A 20726-nucleotide genomic window follows, 5' to 3' on the forward strand; every position below is an offset into this window, starting at 1 on the left:
TTGTGTTCCATCTATTCGTTTTCCTGAGTATCCTGTTTTTATAAGGGGATAAGCACATAACCTATGGGTTCAGATATGGGCCATGAGCTTTGAAAGTCAACACATCCACTCTAACAATGCCCACAGCTTGGTGGGCAAATGGGTCAATAAATAGCGGAGAAAGAAACTGGTACAAATCAATGCACAACATGAAAGAATGTAGGGAATGAGGCAGTGCAAAAAACATGAACTAAGTCTCTGGTTCCCAGGAAGAAGAGAAAGATGTTTTAGAAGTGTCATACAAATTCAGAGGATGATTTAATATCAAGTTTATAAAACCCAGGGATGACATCCCTGAATGGAAATGGTGACAGAGAGGAACCTCTACCTACAATGTCCTCATCACTGGCCTCCAAACATTCCAGGACTGTGTGTACTGGCTTGCAGACTTCGGCAGCAGGACATTTTGTCATTGCTCAGTTTGGTTCCTGCTAGTGCAGTTAGTGGAAATAAATTAAAAGAATCAAGAGAGCATCTAGCCTAATGAAACACAAACAGACATATCTGTAGGGAGGGAGAACTCAGCTGATCCACATGCACACATACATAGGGCCGAGTCAGAGAAAGAGAAGGAGAGAACATAAAAATACAGAAATAAGTTTAAGACATCTGCTGAAGATTTGTAATTATATATATATAAAATTATATATATAGGTGCATATAAACTTTATATATATATATAACAAAGGATTACTGCTGAGCAACACTATTTGTATTCCTGGGATAAAGCTCTACAGTCAAGTGTTGTTAATAACACAGTTGGTTTCTGTCGTATCTGAAGGTCACCTCATATGTTTCATTCTCCTTGTCGTCATTCCGTGAGCTCTCATATCCCTGAATAACTCTGAGACACTGCCTGCTATCCTGACAGAGAGCCTTCTCCCTCAGAGTGATGGATTTTTCCACACACCTCAGAAAAAGCAGGCCCCTCCAGTGTCAGGAGCACCTCAGAGAATCAAATTTCTGTCCTCACTCCAACAAACCTTCCAGTGAAGTTACCTGGAGTCCAAATTTAGAAACTGAAGATCTTAATACCTTATACACATGGAAAAAAAACCCAACAAGACTCAGTCCCTTCTAACACTGCATTATTTTAAGTACTTGATTTATGGGGCACAGTTAAACTGCATCTGCTGGAAAAAACCTCAGAGAATGATGGGATCATAATGATGATGAAGATTCTAGATCATAGTGGTAATTGTTACAATAGAAACCATGACAATGACCAGAAATTTCGTACTATGAATTGGTCAGTTGTACCCTGCAAAAGGAGTAATACAAGACAGAATTGTCAGGGTCAAATTAACAATAGCTGTTCCAACTTGAAGGCAAATTTATTTTTCTGCCACTTCAGTCTCTCTCCCCTATTTTCCAGGCAATGATGGGTGTGAGCTGGTGACCACGCAAATGCTGGTGAATGAGATTGGTCTGTTCGTATTTTCACTGTTAAGCTGTCAAAGCACTCACATCAAAGGACTGAAGAACAAATTGCAATAGTCACAAGTACCCGCATTAAAGGGATGTTTTCATCCATGTGTATACAACTGCCCCCCAGCAACCCCAAAAGAAAACTCAAACAAAATCCCAGCCCCATCTCAAGAAACAGAAGACCACGAAAGAAGAAGAACAAACAGGTGAGAAGAGCTGGGCAATGGGATGAAATGACAGCCAGTAGTGCGACGGGGGTGTGGAGAACCACTTCAGTCTCTCTAATCCTCAAACACTTCCAGGAACAATGGAGGGAACAGTTCTGTGGGGCACTCCACCTTCATGTGCAGGAAGCGGCTGGCATGGCAGGCTCCAATCATTCGCAGGTCTGTCACTTTCATCAGCAGTTTTGGCCAAAAGTGTGCAACATGGTGTTTTCTGTAATTAATGTAGTGTTCGAATGCCAGGAGGAAACCCTCTTGACACTTTTCTATTCTCTCGACGCAAACAAGGCCTGGGCGATCTGTAGATACAAAGAAGCAGAATTATCATTCTTACATATTTGCTTTAACAAATGCCTGATCATAAATCACGAAAAATAGGATGATTCTGATGCTAGGAAAGAGAGAGACCAGGGACATTTGTGGCTCTGCCACAAACTTCTTTCACTCCAGCCAACTCACTTGCTAGTACAATGCCTGTTAAAATAAGAAGACAATCCTTCCTTTCTTCATCCAATGTCTGTTTTGCTCACTTACACACACTTACACAGAGTGTAGCCGTTTGGGAAGTGTTTCCTTACAGTGACTAGAACATCAGATCCCTGATTTCAGCTAAGGATTCTATTTACATTTTTTCTGTAAAACAACTAATAAAGAAACAAAAAAAATCCTTGTCAGGTATCTAAGTTACAGTTCCTTTCTATCTGGTTTTCTACAATCTGACTAATGGTTTGATCATGCTTCGATCATGCTTTGATCCCGGGTGAGCTGTTATGGAGCATCAAGGAACAACAAAGGCTAAAAATCTGGCTGTCTCAACTGGCACCCAGATAAAGACTGGGAAAGCCCCTTTCACATCACTTCTCAGGAGACACCTCTGGGAAAGCAGGTCATTTTTGAATTGCCTTTTGAAAACCCTGCTCCAGTATCAGTATGTAGGGACCTGAAAAAGAAATCAAAATGTTTTGATGGGGAAAATGAAGTGCTATGTTGTGATTAATGTAGAAACCTTTTTATCTCAGATGCAGTTAATGCTTGTAAATCACTGATTGTGTATTGTTATTCAGTGCCCAATCTTCAAAGCCATCTTAAAATAAAATCTTGCCAGATCTGCCACTGCCCAAGAATGGAATTTCCTCTTTGGGCTGGCACAATCACTGGAAGCATATATGAAAACATACTCAAATTGAGAAGGTTAGAAACTCTTTGGAAATCATAGGAAGTTGTCTGTGCTGCTTTTGTATCATGACCAGTTGCAAATGGTCCCAGCGTAGGGAAGCAGCACAGCTTGTAAATGCCCATTAGGAAGCAGTGGTGCTGTTTATTAGGAAAACAAGAGGGCAAGTCAAACTAAACATATGAGACTGGTGGAAATGTGTATGAATGCCCAATGCACGACATTACTTTGGGGAAGAGGGAACTTATCATAAGGACCAGTGTTGCTAAATTATCCATTTTTCATTTTAGGCAAACTGGCTCAGAATCAGAACTGATTTCTTCTTGATGATCATTCCTGGCTCATTCTTAAGTACAAAAATGAGCAAGGTGTGTTACCAAAACTGGTTTTCTGTCCAACTCTCTGAACACCCTGAATTTTTTTCCTAGTGCTCACCAAAATAAGTCACTGGGGTTTTGAGAGAAAATTTCTCTCACATTACTCTAGTCAGCACTACAAGATCTAACCTATCTTATTTCTTTTACAAAGAGGCTTGTGACAAAGACCAAAAGTTTCAAAATTGCTTGGATCCAAATATGTTTCTGTTCTCACCTGATGACATGAGCAGAACAGCCTGAAGAAGGGCAACCTCGGTGTCATCCAGGTTAAATGAAGAAAGAGACATGCCCAGGTCAAAAATGGCATCAGACACTACGCCAAGACCCCCATTTTTCAGCTGGCCCCTTGTCACCGCCATCTCCCCATTCAGTGTTAAAGTCTCACTCTCAGGGTCATAGCGAACTGCTGCTCGGAGGGACATGATCTCCATACAGCAGCCTTTCAGAAGGATGATCTGGTCTTCACATGGCAGCTGCAGAAATTATGAACAGCAAAGAAAAATTCATGTTTGTCAGACTGAGTGGCTTTTACAGCTACAATAGGTCCATGCGCACGAAGTTGCAGTTCACAGCCTAGGACACTGCCCTGCATAGTGCAGCTCCCCTCCAAACATTCAGCTCTGCACAAAACCCTCCCCTGCTTTGGGGAGCCGCCAGTAGGTTAACATTCCCTGGTTAGCATCTCCACACACCCTTGGGAAATCTAGCAATAACACAGCTGTTGGCTCCCTCAGCTTACAACTTATCATAGCAGAATAAACTATAATTGGAGCTGGTGCAGACCTCAGCCATCCCAGTTAAATTCACTATCAGCCATACTTATTTCTTACCTGACCAGAGGAAAGGAAAGACATTTGGGAGGGTCTGTAAGAGTGGACTGTGTTTTAAACAAATATTTATATCTAGAGGATATATGGCAATCAGTGGAGCAGGAATTCTCATGGCCCATTTTAAAAACAGAGTTTATTAACCTAGACTTAATCTAGTAAGGCTGTTCTCCCTGAGCTCCCTACACTATTGCTGGACAGACAGAAAATCTATGGTAGAGCTACAGCTTTTATGCTGGTGCATGAATTGTGATCTTCAGGGCATGTGACTTTTCCATGCCATTAACAAAGGCAAGCTGCCCAAAGGTTCTGTATGTACAGACTATAACCAGAATGCTGACATGTGAGTAGAACATGTTCTATAAAGCATGTCCTTATGTTTTCATAGGTTATTCAACAATAACAAAACCCACCAAGACAGTTTTGAGACTGTAAGCGAACAGCAAGGGTCCCGCATGTGAAAGAGCAACGCACTTCTGCTTGCCTTGAAAGGAGGCAAAAAGCCATTTCAATTATTATAAAATTATTATATTTACCTGTTTTGCAATTCAAAAATAAAACCTCCATGAACTATAGGTTTACATGGCAACGGTGTACTTGCAAAGCAAGTGCACTGATTTGGTGGGAAATGATGCAGAGCTACCTAATGCAAGTGGAAAGCAGTTACCTGTTAGAGAAGAGTTTTAAGCACAGAGCTAGTCATGGTCAGGAAAATGAGTTGAGTCATGCAGCTACTTTTCCAGCAATGCCAGCTTCAGGTGTGAAGCATTTAATACACAAGAAAATTGACTCATCCTGTTCAGAGCAAATCAGTTTCCCTAAAGATGACCCTCAGCTCAGCAGCAGTGAGAGGAAGACTGCACAGGCACAGCAGAATTCTTGCTACCCAATGACAATTCCACTGTTTGGCAGCAGAGACTGAAGAAGGGAAAGAAATAGAGTTAAAAAAAAACTAAAATGAGAATAGATATGTGAGAGGAACCATGAAGAGATCCTGGAAAAAGCAATGGAAGTGAAAAAAAGAACATGAAAGAAAGGCAGAGAGAAGGGACAAGAAAAGAGAATTGAAAAAAACACCAAGCTTCTAAGCAGAAGGAAGAATAGTAGAAAAGAAATAGATAACAGTAGAGAAGATATTTTGTGATGCTTCAGCTGTTTTATTAGTGAGCCATGAAACTCATGAGGATTTTTTCTACTTGATCCTTCTTAAAACTTCTTTAGGGTAGTGGCAGTCTGACTATGCCTGTCTTTCACCTGCTTTTCTAATTCTGAAGGATACATGGGACACCTGTTTCACAGATGCCAGGCCTCAGGTCTTATCTGCCAGTAGCAGGAGTTACCAGAGACAGGAAGCTTGAACATCAGTTCTACTCCCAGCTGTGCAGATTTTAATGCTACCTACATTCATCACTTGAGTGTTGCTACCAGAGCATCTTCCAGTAGCAGGATCAATAAATGTGACTGAAACTCTGCCATGTGATGTCCTTTCCTCTCTCTCTGCAGGGAGAAAAGGCACAAGGCAGGAACCCGAAGGGCTCACCTCTGCAGGACACGTGCAATGCAGCACCGTGGAATTGAGCTGAGCTGAGTGACCTCAAAGAGTATTCACACAGCTTCATCCACTGTGGAACCACTGATGCCTTGACATTTAAAACCCACATTAAACTTATTACATTCTCCTCAATCTTCATCTTCTAAGCAGAAAGAAAAGCAGGAAAGAAACAACAGGAGAAATGCTGAGAAGCAAATCAAGTTTTCCTTGTACTTTGATTAGTTTGGGATTGGATACTTAGTTTGAGGCAGAGGCCAATGGGTGCATGCAAGCTAAGCTGGGCACTCAGTGCTTTGCTGGCTTCTACATGTGTCCAAAGATGTGAAAAAGAAGGAAAAGTAGCCTTATGAAAATATAAGTGGCCATGGTTGCTCCCTATCATGTCCCACTTTCATAGAGATGTACTGCATTCTCGAACAGCTTCTGGAATTATGAACTGAGTTAATGTTTAAATGCTCTGCAGCTCCTATGGAAGAAAGAAGGGGTTTTTCCTGTAAAAAATCTAAGCCCACACAGTATTGCTTCTAAGAAAAAGATATAGGTTAAATCATAATGGAAACAAAGTTAACAGAAGGGTGCCCCTTCAGAAAGGAGCAAACATTTGTAATTTTCTTCATACTACAGGAAGTGCTGTATGACAACTCAGAGAGCAGCTGTCCTACTCCTTTGTGCTCATGAGGAGTTGTCCCTCACCCAGCCATCAGACCTTGCTGTATATGGGCAGGTGTCAGGGTTACACAGTGGCTCAGCTGTAAACAAAGCCTGTCCAGCTGAGCCACGTAACATAGAGACGTCATGCTCAACGATGCCTTGACTTCTTCATCCATGCTTCCTGCCTAGCTCTGACACAAGTGGGTCCTTGGTAGCCAGGAGGGGTAGGAGATGTCAGATGTGCACTGAAGTCTGTGTGTGACTGGCAGAGCTTTCTAAATTAAAAAGACTACCTTGGTATGTCACTGCCATTTCCCACCAACAAATGCCAGATCAGAGGAGGCTGATTCCCTCAGACACTAAATGCTCATGAGCTATGGACATATTCCTTGTATTTTAAAATCTCCATGCTTGGCTACATTTCATGCTTCCTTGACTGATGGCACCAATGCAGAGCCTGGCCAGGGTGAGATATTTACACTGTGACTACTATTGATATTTACCTCTTCTTGTTCTGTACTTGCCAGAGAACATACATAGTACTCCCTGACTGACTTTTAAAAAAAGCTGCCAGCCACAGTAGAGTAAAATTTGATGGCTGCCTTACCCTTCCTTTCTGGTAAGGTATTGACCTCAAAGGATGAAATGGAAGGGGAACTGGATGATTTTTAAGGTCCCTTCCAACACAAACCTTTCTATGATTCTATTAAAATTATTTAGATTATTAAGACTGAAATATTATTTCAGGCTGCAGTTCTGATACCATTTATTAAATTGGAGGAAAAAAAATATAATCAGCCATTGCATCTGGTCCTTCAATAAAAATGATACCTTGGTACAAATGAGATCAGCATAAGGCCTCTGTATTCCTTATGTGCAACCAGGCCTTTGAGTCTGTTTACTGTATATTTACAGATGAGTATCTATTTGGAATGACAATCCATTACTTTCACAGACTCTTTTATGTACACCTCCCCATTCAGAAAAACCAAGCCTAGGGAACCCAATGAGGCAAGTGCCACTCCTGGACAGGGGTGCTTTCCTGAATTTCAAGAAGTTTTTACTGTCTAGACCTAACTCTACAATACTGTACCTGCCAAGGAACCAGAAGATACATAGGGAACCATGTGCTGCAAGATTTTATTAAATATATCAGCAATGCTTCTACACAGTATCTTGTTGTTAATTTACTTGTTCAAGGCCACCTCTAAAGACATATCTGAGTCCCCAATGACTTCCAGATTAACAAACTCAGGATTTCAATAATCACAGGAAAAAGAAAATTCATGAAAATACAGATTATTCTAGTCCCATTGATTTTGAGTGTCTTTAATTTTTTAATTTTAGACACATTGAATTTTTAAGTTCCATGCCAGAGTATTCTGAGTACTTTTTAACAACAGGCATATAAATGAGGAGTGCAAGAAAGTCTTCTTACCTCACAAAACATAGGCAACTTTTTGGCAAAATCCACCACTCTTGTAATCGCTGGTGTGATAATTTTTGTAAACTGGCTGAAGGCTTCTAAATCCACTTTCCCACCTTCTGGGGCATTAACTATTGGTGCCTGCCCAATATCTTCTGGCTAAGGATATAAACAAAGATATTTAAAGGAGCAGTCTGTCTTAGAGCAACAATTTTATACTCCAAAAAGTCCTGCTTGGTATGGAAGAGATGCTAAAATAAAAAGCAACACTATTTGCTTTATAAGTGAAGTCCGTTTACGTCACAAAATGTGAATTCATTTGTAAGGCGTACAAATGTGTGAACTCATTTTCATTGTGAAAGAGGTGACTGCACAGAAAAATGGGTGGCTGGTATGCTTCTACCCATTCTTTGTGGACAGCTGGGCTGTTGTGCACACAGTTTCTTCCTTGTGTCTGTATCTATGTATTTTATGGGTGCAGCACATGCATCTTTTGCTTAAAAACACAGGCACGCATTTCCTTACAGGGAAGCTCTCAGCTGAAAGCTCTCAAGTTTCTCTCAAAGCCAAGAGAGTTGAGGAGACATGTTACCCCTGAGAAGATGCTGCATGCTTTGCAGAATTAGGCTCTTTACCCACTCAAATCTTGGAAAGTCTCCCCAGAACAGATTGCCAGGCATCACAGGGCCCCCCCAGGCAATTGCCAAGGCCAGTTTCCAAAAGGCTAAAACAACTTATGTGCAAAGCTAAAACAACGTAAGAGCAAGAAAGAACAGGCTAACCTAAAGGTGCTCTGGATAATGTAAGTAGAATTTGAACTCATCTGTGTAAAATTTTGTTTGAAAATTGCCTGTTGCATGATTTCAGCTCAAGGCTTCTCCAAATGAAAAACAAATCATATTCTGAGGATTTCAATAGGCATATACAATGAAATAGCTTCAAGCAGAATCTGTAATGAGTGGTTTTTATTCCAACTGCATTTGAACTTGCTCACTTGGCTTTTATGCAGCTGGTCAATGTTACCTCACTTTTAAAAAGAGGCACATCAAAGCTGGTTTTTTTTAAAGTGTGGGTTTGCAATTACAAACACCTACCAAACACCATGAAGAGGTTTAATTCTGTTCACATTAAAGTCAAAAACTAGATAAAACCCAGAGAAACAGACCTTTAAGACTGATGGGCCCCATGACATTTATATAAAACACTTAAACACGGGAGGTGCTGAAAGTGCTATCTGTAATAAAAACTTGTGTTCAACCACTTTTTTAAAGAAACACATCATAAAAGATCCTTCTGTAACTAATCTAAATCCAAATCTAACTTCTTACAAGAAAAAACTCAGCAATGTGTTAATAAAGCAAGCACCAATTGTAAAGGAACAATGAAGAAGACTGGGCTCAATTATCTGATGGTTTTTACTAAAAAACTCAAATAAACTCATTTCTAGGCTCTCTCCCTCCCTGAATCTTGGGTAACTAAACCACATTGTCTGTGTGCTCATGATAAACAAACTTCATCCCTTCCAAGCAAAAAAGACTAAATGCTTAAACTCACGTGAACCATTGTTATGGAGAAAAAGGAAGAGCACAGCATTTTCTTGGGAAAGGCAAAGGAAGTCAGGAGAGCCAGCTAAAGCTAACACCCTGGAGGGGAGCCTCTTCCACCTAATCCAACAGGAGAAGAGGTAAAGTGGACCCCAATGAAGTCCCTGTCGTCAAAGAACCAGCCTCAGCTACATAAGGACAGATCCATAGCTCCTGGGGCAGATTGTCAGCTTCTCCTGCTCTTCAACAGCTCATTCCCAGCCCCAACTTCCAGCTCCCTAGGTTTTATCCCAAACCAATTAATACGTGAAGAACAGCACTCTTGTCTAAGCAACCAAAAGCACTACTGCAGCTGCTTCTTGTTCTGCTCATACCTTGCTCTGCAACACCTCTGGAAAATGCTCTCTTGGTTCTTGCCAGTGATGACTGGCTGTGGTTCCTGACTGTAGAGTCTATGAACACAAGCCATTCACATAGAAATTTAGATGATGTCACTGGCATTTAAAAAACCCCAACATTACAAAAGAGATTAGCTGTTCTGAATACATAATTTCTCTTAGCAATTCAACAGTGAGTTGAAATTCCCATGGTGAATTACGCAGTAGGAGCCCAGGCTTGCAAAAAGATGAGTGTGCTCTATCTGATTTAGTATACCCTGACTGTTAACAACTCCTGTCTATTTTTGAAATGCAGTCTCGAATCCCTCTTTTGTGTGGTACAAGTATTTTGCATTCTGCATTTATTTACCTTAAAAATCGATTTAGAAAAATCAAATAAATCCTTTTTTAAGGTCGAGCACCATAAACCACCATTTATTTTCTGACCCTTAGTTATAGAATGAAAATCTAAGTTGTTTTGTAGGCTGCAATCCCAATAGTATAGTGTGTCTATCATCCTGTTCTCACTGAAATTAATTTTCCTTGCCTAATTTATTTTCATTACTGTATCCACCATTAACCAAAAGAGGCAAAACCCCTGACCAAAAGTACCAGCTTTCATCTAGAACCTTATATTGTTTTAACACTTTCAATATGTTTTATGATAGTCCCTAATAAAGACAATTATCTCTAGGTAGAATATATTAAAAAAATACAGTATGCATTATAGACTGCTTCTGTTCTCAATCAGGAGAGAAAAATTTTTTTCAACTTTTTCTTATCATAGCACAATAAAAGTATCCAGCTGAGTAAGCCTTAACATAGCAACACACTGTTTATCTTTTGAAATACCTGGTCTGATTGAACACTGAGGTTCAGGCACGAAAAATGAAGTAATAACTACGCAAAATCATCCCTTTTTCACAAACATCAGTACACTGGCAATAAAATCTCTTTGGGGTTGCAATGCTGGGAAGGCACTGCAGAAGAAATAACAGAACTTGGCTCTAAGAGAAGTATGTAAGGCTATAGCCCTTACCAGAAATTTCCTTTTCTGCTTCCAGTGGCTTCCTTGTGCATTGGTGGCCACATGTGCTTCAGTAACAATTTTTATGAGCTCCCATTCCTCATCTGTTGGCTCTGGTTTGTGCCCAATGGTTTTCTGCAGCTCTTCCCGACGTCTCTTCTCTCGATTTTCTTCTATCAGCTTCCTCTTTGCCAACCTCTTGCTGTCATCCAACACCACTAGCAGGGGAAAAACATACAAAAATGGCAGGAAGCTTGTAAGACTATCAGAACTTCGGTCTTTTGTGTGCCTGAGGTACCATTTGCTTACAAACACCTTAATTAATCAGTAAGGAAGAACCTTGGCAAGACCCACAGTTGAGACAATTCTCTTACTTCTCCCTTCCAACTTTGTTTTCTCAGAAGCCTGGATAGCAAAGAGTGGCTTACCAACCTGGTAATGCTTTGTATACCTTTGCCTTTGCCCTCAAGGGGTTGCTCCGCCAATAAAAATAATACGCAAAAGCTTTGTGAGGTGTCCAAGTGCTCCTATAATGGACTTGGAGTAATCCATATTGGGAAAGATGCACTTCTGTTTTCTTTGAAGTCGTATCAGCATGCTTACACTCACTGCTCTGAAGTGCAGAAAATGTACTTGGATGCCAGCAGAAGGTAACATGGATCAAAAACAGTGGGAGCACTTATTCACAGAAGGCTCATCTGCCTGAAGCATGACACAATCAGGTCAACATGCCTTTGGCCCTTTCCTCAATCTCCACAAGTGGTGTTCCTGTAGAGCCCCATGACTTCCAGGGACTCCAGATACACAGGTCCCAGGGCTCTCTGCTCACCACTTCACTGGTATCCAGCCCCTTTCCTGAAGGTCCTACCTGGCCACAATGAAATTGTCCCCTTTATTCTATTTCCCTCTAGACAGAAGGCACTGTTATACATTACACTAACAATGAAAATACTAAGTTAGACTATTCTTCTGTTGTTTACTGGGCCTGTTTTCCTGTCAGTTCTTCTGCAAAGGATTATACTGGCAACAACCATGAAGGGACAAGGGGATTTACATGACTTCTGGGGGGCTTTATGTGACTTCTTCCCATTTGTAGTAATTGAAGTTATTGGTGTAAATCCCTGTGCAATGGCAAGAAAAGAAGACCCCTAAGAATTAATCTTACAGCCATATTTTCTAGTTCTTTAGAAAAGACTCAAAATCTTTGCAGCAGATAACTTCTTCAGGGCTAAAAATAAAACAAACAACTGCAGGATGACTCATACAATGACATTCAATTTCACATCCTCCAGAATTTTCTAAACAAGATGTTTTTATCTCAAGTGAAGTGTCCATTCAGATGCATTTCTCCCTCCTCTCCTCCAAACAGTGAACATTCCTATTGTTACTCAGCTTGGTAAGGCCAGGAGAAGGTGCAGCCTGATGAAGGATAAACAAAAAACTACACCCCTGTGGAAGTGGCTTAATGCAATGAATGCGATTCCCTGGTATTATTAAATCCAGAAAAGGGCTGGCAGTTCTACTTTACTTTAACAAGTTTCATCAATCAACATACTTTAGGCAAACACAGACACTGAAAAAAAATAAAATAAAGAAAAACCAGGAAAATATACTTACAATCTGTTGCCATGCCAACAAAGATACATTTTTTGAAGCGACATTCCTGGCACTGATTTCTTGTTACTTTGTCTATCACACATTTTCCTTCATATTTACAGGAATAGGTTGGATGGAGGTTCTTCTGAATGGTTCTTCTAAAAAAACCCTAGGTGCAAGAAATAAGTACATTGGAAAGCATTAGCACTGAGCAATTTTTAAAAAATGGGAGCTGCTTGATTTGTTAGGCATGTACCTAACTATGCAAGATAACAAACTTCATTCCCAAAAATTCTCAAAGCTCTCAAACCAGTTTGATAGTGTATGGCATTTCTCTTGATTTTCCTTAACAATAAAAAACATAGAGACATCTTAGATAAGTAAAGGTGCAAGTAGTGCTGTCTTGAGACACAAATACTGTGTACATGTCTTCTTGTAGTCTTATTTTTTTACTGTTAAATTTTTTTTTGTATATGAAGTATTTTTTGAGCCCTTTTGCAAATTCTGTAATAATTTTGAAGGCTATTGAAAGGCATACACATAGTTTTAATTAAAAAGCAGCTTCTGCAAATAGTAAGAATGGTGGTGTGCTTGTTCTATTAAAGGATTGAGGACAAACAGTTCCACTCCTTTATTTCCATAAAAGACAAATAACCAACCAAATCTGGGCAAGAAAAAGATTTTGCAAATACAGTCTACACAATCTTTGAGTTTGGTTCTAAACTCAAAGGATCCTTTATTTATAAATTATTTGTATTTCTGAGAGGCAGATTTAATTTGTATTTATCACAGAATTTCAAAAGCCCCAAAAGCCCCATCACCACCAAAGATTCGTCTGTCTGTCTATCTATCTATCTATCTATCTATCTATCTATCTATCTATCTATCTATCTATCTATCTATCTATCTATCTTATCATAATACAGATCTATCTTGCATATTTAAACAGATCCTAAGACCGTATGAACTAATGCAATCCCACTGAATTCACTCATTCAAATGTCCCATAAAACCTCACAGTAGGTAATGAAATCAGATAAAAGTTATCTCTGAACATTATGGACAAAATCCTGGTATTAATTTCAACATGACTTTTCTCACTGACTTTTGCAAGGGCTGGATAAACTCCCCAAGACTGCAAGATATGAACAAGATAGGCTGTAAAGCAGAAAATTTAGACTTCACTTTAATTTCAAGTTTCACCATTATTTGAGACTGCCTAGATTCAGCAATGCAGCTCGGGATTACCTTGACACAGAGAACACACTGACACTCTGGTCCTGTTTGACTCAGGCTGTTCAGAGTGGCTTTGGTTTTAGTCAAAACAATGGCAAAATTCAAGTGAGATTTTACCTTGTGAATAGTCTCTTCAGCTGGGATTTTGTCTAATGAATAGTCTCTTCGCTTCAGTAGGCGAAAGGTCTGTTTTTAAATCATGTTAAATAATACCCAGTAAAATCTTACAGCAGTGCACAATTTCTTTTAACACAAAGTGTTGAATTAACATGTACAGATAAGTCTGTATTTCAGCTTGTACTCCTAACACCTGTGAAAACAATGAAGAACCTTGTCCTCATTAGAGTTTTATCTTACGAGGTTCAGCTTGAGCTAAGGGTACAACTCTTTCTTCCTTAATTACGGTAAGACCTGAAATGTAAATTAAACTGAGTGGCATAAAGCTTGTGTGGGAACCTTTGTAAGACTGGGACCAGTTGTGTTAAGAAAAAATCCAGGAAATCACAGGCAAGATATCCTTATGTGGGGTTTGGAATAAGTCTCAAACTCTCGTCTACCCAGTTTAGGCTGTGTTCTCAACCCTGTGATGAATTCCTAGAGACAGGATCTGCTCCACCCGTTCCTGAAGACCTAAGATGGTTGTGGACAACCAGGGTCACAGGGTTATCAATAGTTATGAAGCAAGAGATAGAAAAATCTCTAATGAATCTCAGTGAGTGAACTTCTGCTTTCTAAACCTTGCACAGGACTTAATGTAGCTGTAGCTTTATGTTGGCAAGGGTCTCCATCACCTCTGCTGAGACAGGCCATTTCACCTTCTCATTTCTTTGCATTTCTCAGAAAAAAAATTGCAGAAATCCTTCTTTGTTCATCTCCAGATACATGTTAAGGAAGCTGCTCTCTATATCTGTCCAAACACTTCACCACCGAGGTGTTATTCTCATCAATAAAAGAAAGCACATTGTATAGTAGGCAGCGACTCTTTCTAAACTCCTTTGCTACACACCTATATAGCAGTAGATGCAATGGGTAAAGTCAGGAAAAACATTTCAGTGATGTCAGAACTCACTGCTCATTTATTTGTGTTTAAATTCCTCACAATTTACTCTCCAGAAATCATGTGCGAGGATGATGTTCAGAAAGCACTTGCCAAAGCAAATCTTTGGTTGTCAGCCTTGATTATGCTTGTTACAAAACTAAACCAACTTTGAGTGGAAGCAACTAGTAAACATCAAATTATTGAAAATTTATTATATATATTGTGTACTGATAAAACATATAACTTTGTTGATATATCATACAGCTTGAAACGTGTATGCAGCTCCTCCAAGAAAATAATTTTTGCAAATTGTTATCTCAGGTCCTTGTGCACATAAGCATTATTTTAAGTTGTACATCAGACAGAAGCACTGTATGTGAAAATAAAAGCAAATTTGTATGCTATGTCTCTAAAATAGCTGGAAGGCATAAAAAGAACTACCTTGACTTGAAGTAATGAAAATCTTAGAAGGAAAACTCACAACAGATACAGCTGTTCAGCTGGGAGCTAAGTATACTTCATAATGCCCCAGTGCTGCTTACTTCCCATTATATCTGAATTAAGTTTCATCCATACATGTTATGTATTGTTATCATCTGGTATTCAATATGCAAATGTGTAAGAACCACTTGTGCAGCTCCACAGTTCTTTTTAAAGATATAAGTACTTTTTTATACTTTGTATGTAAGTATATGTATAAAACCATTATGAGTATTACCATGAATCTGCTATACATAGGATATTTACGTCTCTGTGCATTTCATAAATGTAACTTAGGGAAATTATGTACAACCAAAAGAACTACTTCAACACAAGAGTTACTGTGATGAGGAGCTCTAAAGCCAATCCAAACCCAAAATATCAGATCCAAATGTTCCAGACTTTGTGGGTGAACAAAATGAGACTTTCATGGCTTAGTCTCATGACACCAGCCCAAGACATGTGTGGTCCCATTTGTTTAGAAAAACAATTTTTTTTACTTTCTGCAGGAAAGAATAGCTTTCTTACAGAATCTCAAGCTATTCAGGCAAATTCATGGCAGTGAAATCATGTAAGATGTGTCTGATTGTGTTACTCCATTTTTTTATTTACTTGCCCAAAGCAATCTCTTTTTAAATTTAATTTTGCATGTAGTCTTGGAGATGCATTTTAGGGCTGAAAGCACAGTTCAATATGCTTAAGTTAAAGAAGCCAAATTCTTTTTGAAACTATTTTAATTGGGTGTCAATGCTTCCCAAATTGATGAATGTTACTGTAACATGAGCATGTGGAAAGGATTTTGATTTTTGCTTCTTCACAGGGATGGTGAGAGGCACTGGAACACTGTTAATCTCATGGCCATAAGTGGAACCTTAGCTATTGCATAAACAGCTTCAGCGGAGTAGCTGGGAACATGCTGCTGTACCCTGGCTGAGAACATGGCTAAAGAAACATTAAAAAATGGAAATTCAAAAGCCAACTGTTAAACAGCAGCAACACCAGTCTAAATTTCTTGTTTTCTTTTCAGAAGCAAACACGGCAAAAACCAACTATACTCCTTATGCATATGAAGAACATCAGCATGGTCAGATGCGGCTTATCATCAGTACTGGATGTTCTTATTAGCTTCTAATCTGCCTTTATTTGATTTGACAGCACAGTTCAGGAAGTCTGTATAATGGAGGAGCTGGAGAGCTATTTCTGATTCCCACTTTCCCACCGTGCCATTTACCTTGCAACCTTCGCAAGTGATGCAGCGATAATGGTATCCGGTGGCTTTGTCCCCGCATACTACACATAGCTCATCCTTGTCTAAGTAACTGGGTATGTACCCTGCAAAGAAAAAGAGGATGTGGCATGTAAACTCCATACAAAATTATATGATTCATTTGATATAAAAAGATTGCATTAAAATCCACCACAGATCTTGTCTACCAGTGCCATACTTCTGAACTCATCGAATTTCCTGAATAAAATTTTGCACTGTTACAGACTTAATTAAACACAGTCTATAAGATTTTGTATTCTTCAGATTGATTCAGTGTCTACTGGTCAAGAGGGAAAAGCTGGAACATGATTTCTCTCTCCTGAGTGAAATTCTACATCAGAAAATATTCATTACTTCAAAAGATTTGATGTGAAATAATAAAATAGCAGTGAAGGCATACAATATGTTCCTGTTCTATATCAGAAAAAACCTCAATATATTGGTACACCACAGATGAGACCCCACGTTTCAGTGTGACTGGGGGAATCGGTAGTAAGAAATATTTACTGACAGATGGTTTGTTTCAAAGGAGAAAGGTACAAGCAACATACAGCCTAAGTTTTATTGATCATGCCTGACCTGGACATGTTCCACAGGAACATTTAATGTAGCCTGAATTTAAAGCAAAATATGTGGACATTCAAATATGTGTGTATGTGTGAGTGTGTACATGTATGTGTTAGAATGACATTTTCTCTTCAGAAGTGGTTTACCAGATCCTGCCAGTGAAAATATTCCTGTTGTGAAAAAAATTGGCAATGCTTGGTTCTTTTCCCACAATGACATTTGTTTTGAAAACACAAACATATTTTCAATTTGAGCAAAAAACCAAAACAATACTGATGGCAAGCAAAAAGTAATTGTAACCACAGACAACTTTTAAACAGGGTAAAATACAAACCTTTCAAAATCAATGTTTCCATGACTCATAACTAATGGAGTTACAGTTCGTAACTTTATCTCCTGAAAAATCTCACTGTGAAGACGTAACATAGAGATCTCAGACTCCCTTTGAGGGGAGAGAGGAAAGTGCACCTCTATATATAACTGTGTAAGATTAGTGGAGTAATAAACATTTCACAGGATCTCACAATGGCTGAAGTTGGAAGTCACTTCTGGAGGTCAACTGCTCCAACACCCCTGCTCAACACAGGGCCACCTAGAGCCAGCTGTCCAGGCCCATGCCCAGACAGCTTTTGAGTATCTCCAGGGATGGAGACTCCACAACATTTCTGGGCAATCTGTGCAAGTGTTCTGCTCTGTCACCTTCAGAGTGAAAAGAAAATACTATTTTGTTATTCTCAGAAGGAATTTCCTGTACTTCTATTTGTGCTCATTGCCTCTAGTTCTGTCACCAGGAACTGACAGGAGTCTGGCCCTGTCTTCTACAGTGTGGGGGATCAGATATTCACACAAACTGATATGCCCCCTTGAACCTTCTCTGCTCCAAGCCGAAGAGCCCCCGTTTTCTCAGTTACTCTTCACAGAAGAGATGCTCCAGTTCATCATCTCTGTGGCACTTTGCCAGGCTTACTCCAGGATGTCTGTGTCTTTCTTCTATTGGGGAGCCCAGAACTGGACCAAACACTACAGATGTGTTTCACTAGAGCTGAACAGAAAGGAAGGATCACATCCCTCAAGCTGCTGGTGATGATTTGCCAAAAGCAGACTAGTTGCCATTTACCTCCCTTGCTTTAAGAACACACTGCTGGCCTATATGCAACTTGCTGCCCACCAGGAACCCCCAAGCACTCCAGTGCAGAGCAGTTTCCTGCCAGTTGGGCCTGCACTGCTGTGTTTATTACTCCTCCCCTCGTGCAGAATTTGGCCTTTCCCTTTGATGAACTTTAAGAGATTCCTCTCATCCCATTTTTCTAGCCTGCCCAGGTTGCTCTGAATGGGTAGCACACATATCTGGTGTTCCAGCCACCCCTCCCAGTTTTGCATCAACTGCCGGCTGTCTGAGTGGAATTTTTGAGTGCAATGAAGAGCCCTTTGGATGCAGCTGCCTGTAACACTATCCCTTACCACTAGCTTGCTGAATCCATCTGTAGTAGCACACATAAGTGTAGCCATGAAGGCTGATGTCTTTATGCAGCCCTCACAGCAGTATGGGCCGGTATAGCTTGGGGACTTGGGACACCAGTCACTTGGAGAGCAACCAGCAAGACTCAGGGCAGCAGAAGGCTGTTAAGGGATGCTGCAAGAGGGGAGGCCATCATCTTCCTGCAACTAACATGCCAGAGGGTCAGGTCAGTAACAGACAGTTTAAATTCAAGTACCTTCCTAAGGCTATGCTTCCAGAGGTTCTCCAGAAAGGAAAGCCCAAATTAGACAAAACACTTAAAGTTAACTGAGCTTAAAATGATCAAACTTTATGGAGTCTGGTGAGTAAATCAGGAGAAAGTACAGAAGGCAAAAAGTATTTGTATGGACTAATTTGAGTATGAGAACTTCAAATTATAGAGGAACACATATCCCTCTTCTCTAAAACAAGGAAGCAGTAGTACTTGGAAGCCATTCCTGGATACAGGCATCTCAGGTCTGCCAATATTCCGAAAGGGGAGTGGGAAAATGAGCTAAGATCTTAATGTTGTATCAAACCAGTCTACAAGACAGTAAAAGACCAGATTTATATTCAGGCTATATTTCTCCATGATGAACAAGTTATGCTTGGATAGACTGGTGGCCATGCGACATTGAGAGATGAGAGACAGCAGGGTTTCAACTCTAATTACATCACTGACTCCTAATAGACACTATGCCAGTGGGGGATTAGCAGAGGCTATTATCTCCATCCTGCCCCCACTCTGCTCACACCTGCCTCTGCACATGCAACACATACACAACACAGAGCTGACAGAGTGGGCAGAAGATGCAGCAAAGGATGCAGAATTTTCCCCTAAATTTATCATGAAGATCAATGGTTTCTTGTTGTTGCTGGTGACTGCTATTCACAAAACACAGTCTATGCATAGCATAAACTACATTCTCAAAAATTCAGTATCCCTGGTTAGTTTCCCCAAGAATTGTTTTTTAATTAAATGCCTTGATATTTCATTAATTATACAAGCTGGTTAGTGCTGCTCATGCAATGGCAACTTGTTCTACTGGAGGAGCAGGAGACCACTTGTCTAAACCGCTTCCTTAAACATATACAGTAGGTCATGCATGTGATCACTGCTGTCCATCTCCTTCCTGGAGTTTTGTGACTTTATCCAATATAAAGTTTCCAATCTGGCAGAACACACAATCTCTTAGGGACACTCCTAATCAGACATTAAAATGGCATCCTTACATGCAACCACATTGCCAATTTCTTGCATCAGAAGCATTAAGTGCCACCTACTTAAGCTACCTAAATATTATGTTCAGATTGACTCCATGTCACAAGGAAAGTACACACCTGGAACTCTTCTAGTGATTGAACAGGAAACATGAATAGAAAATTCTTATTCCAAGAAATCACTGGCAACAAAAGCGTGCAATACATATATTTTGTCTTTCTATTACAGTTTTCTATATTTTTAACACTTCTTCTAACAGCTAATGGCGTTAGAAACAGTTAGACTGGGAAGATTGGACCTTCAGTAGTATTTTTAAAAAACACAGTTCAGACAGACATCACTGCAAAAGGAGTAAGTGGATTTGCATTCAGTTCTTACAAACACTAATGTCAATTCTAAATAATCTCTAGTAGTGGCAAATATCCTGTATGACCTCTGTATAAATTCAATACAATTTCATTTGAAAGACATGCAGATAAACAGACTCAGTACATTTTTTCTGCTTCTCAGAGTTAGAAACAGCATTAGCAGGAAGAAATTCAACACTGTTTTTCTAAACATGGTACCAGCATGGAAGAGTGGAGATTCCTGGGGAAGTCATGGATGACAGCAGAGTTGTCTGTTTTGAGGAAGGAGAAGAGCAACAGACTTGTCTCACTCTTTGCACCACTATTAGTAACTTGTCTCTCATATCAACAAGTACTTTTGCTTCATGTCTGTGTAATAACACTGAAGCAAAAATAAAAATGCCTATGTGGAAAAGCAGATGCTATCTGGACAGAGTAACCCTGGTGCTTTCTTACTAAAGAAGAATGTCTGATAACTCTCATGGAAACATCAGGTATGCTCCTATTTCAGGTGGTCATAATTTATTTTTTATTTCTTGGTCAAAATCTTTTAAGTAAATATCTAAGGGGAACTGTTCAAGATCAACACCAACCTCACTGAATTGTACAAAAACAACGTATATTGTTCCTTGTTGTTTCGTTTTTTCAAGTCTCTGTCTGCTGTATTCAGCATCCTCATGGACTGTCATTTATTGCATCCCGTATGATCCTCCAAGTTAATTATCTGTCAAGTATGACCTGACATTGTTTATCCCAATGCCCATCTTGGATCTTTGTTTTGAGTGGAGAATAATAGTGAATGACCTTGATCTGCCATGTCTGGTGTTT

At 39.7% G+C, this 20726-nt stretch overlaps 1 protein-coding gene across 2 annotated transcripts in view; it reads right to left on the bottom strand.

The window, feature by feature from the left end:
• Nucleotides 1–738: 738 nt before the first annotated feature.
• Nucleotides 739–20726, bottom strand: part of THRB (thyroid hormone receptor beta) — a 32861-nt gene continuing 12873 nt past the window's right edge. For both annotated transcript variants that reach the window (XM_014307975.2, XM_005423376.3), the window contains exons 2-7: nt 16229–16329; nt 12264–12411; nt 10659–10864; nt 7711–7857; nt 3457–3715; nt 739–1990 (exon numbers count right to left, since the gene is read on the bottom strand). In XM_014307975.2, coding sequence (XP_014163450.1) covers nt 1749–1990; nt 3457–3715; nt 7711–7857; nt 10659–10864; nt 12264–12411; nt 16229–16329 — 1103 coding nt within the window. In that variant the 3' untranslated portion in view covers nt 739–1748. The remainder of the gene's footprint in view (nt 1991–3456; nt 3716–7710; nt 7858–10658; nt 10865–12263; nt 12412–16228; nt 16330–20726) is intronic.

This window comes from Geospiza fortis, unplaced genomic scaffold (assembly GCF_000277835.1).
Source record: "Geospiza fortis unplaced genomic scaffold, GeoFor_1.0 scaffold231, whole genome shotgun sequence".
In the NCBI taxonomy this organism is placed as follows: Eukaryota; Metazoa; Chordata; class Aves; order Passeriformes; family Thraupidae; genus Geospiza; species Geospiza fortis.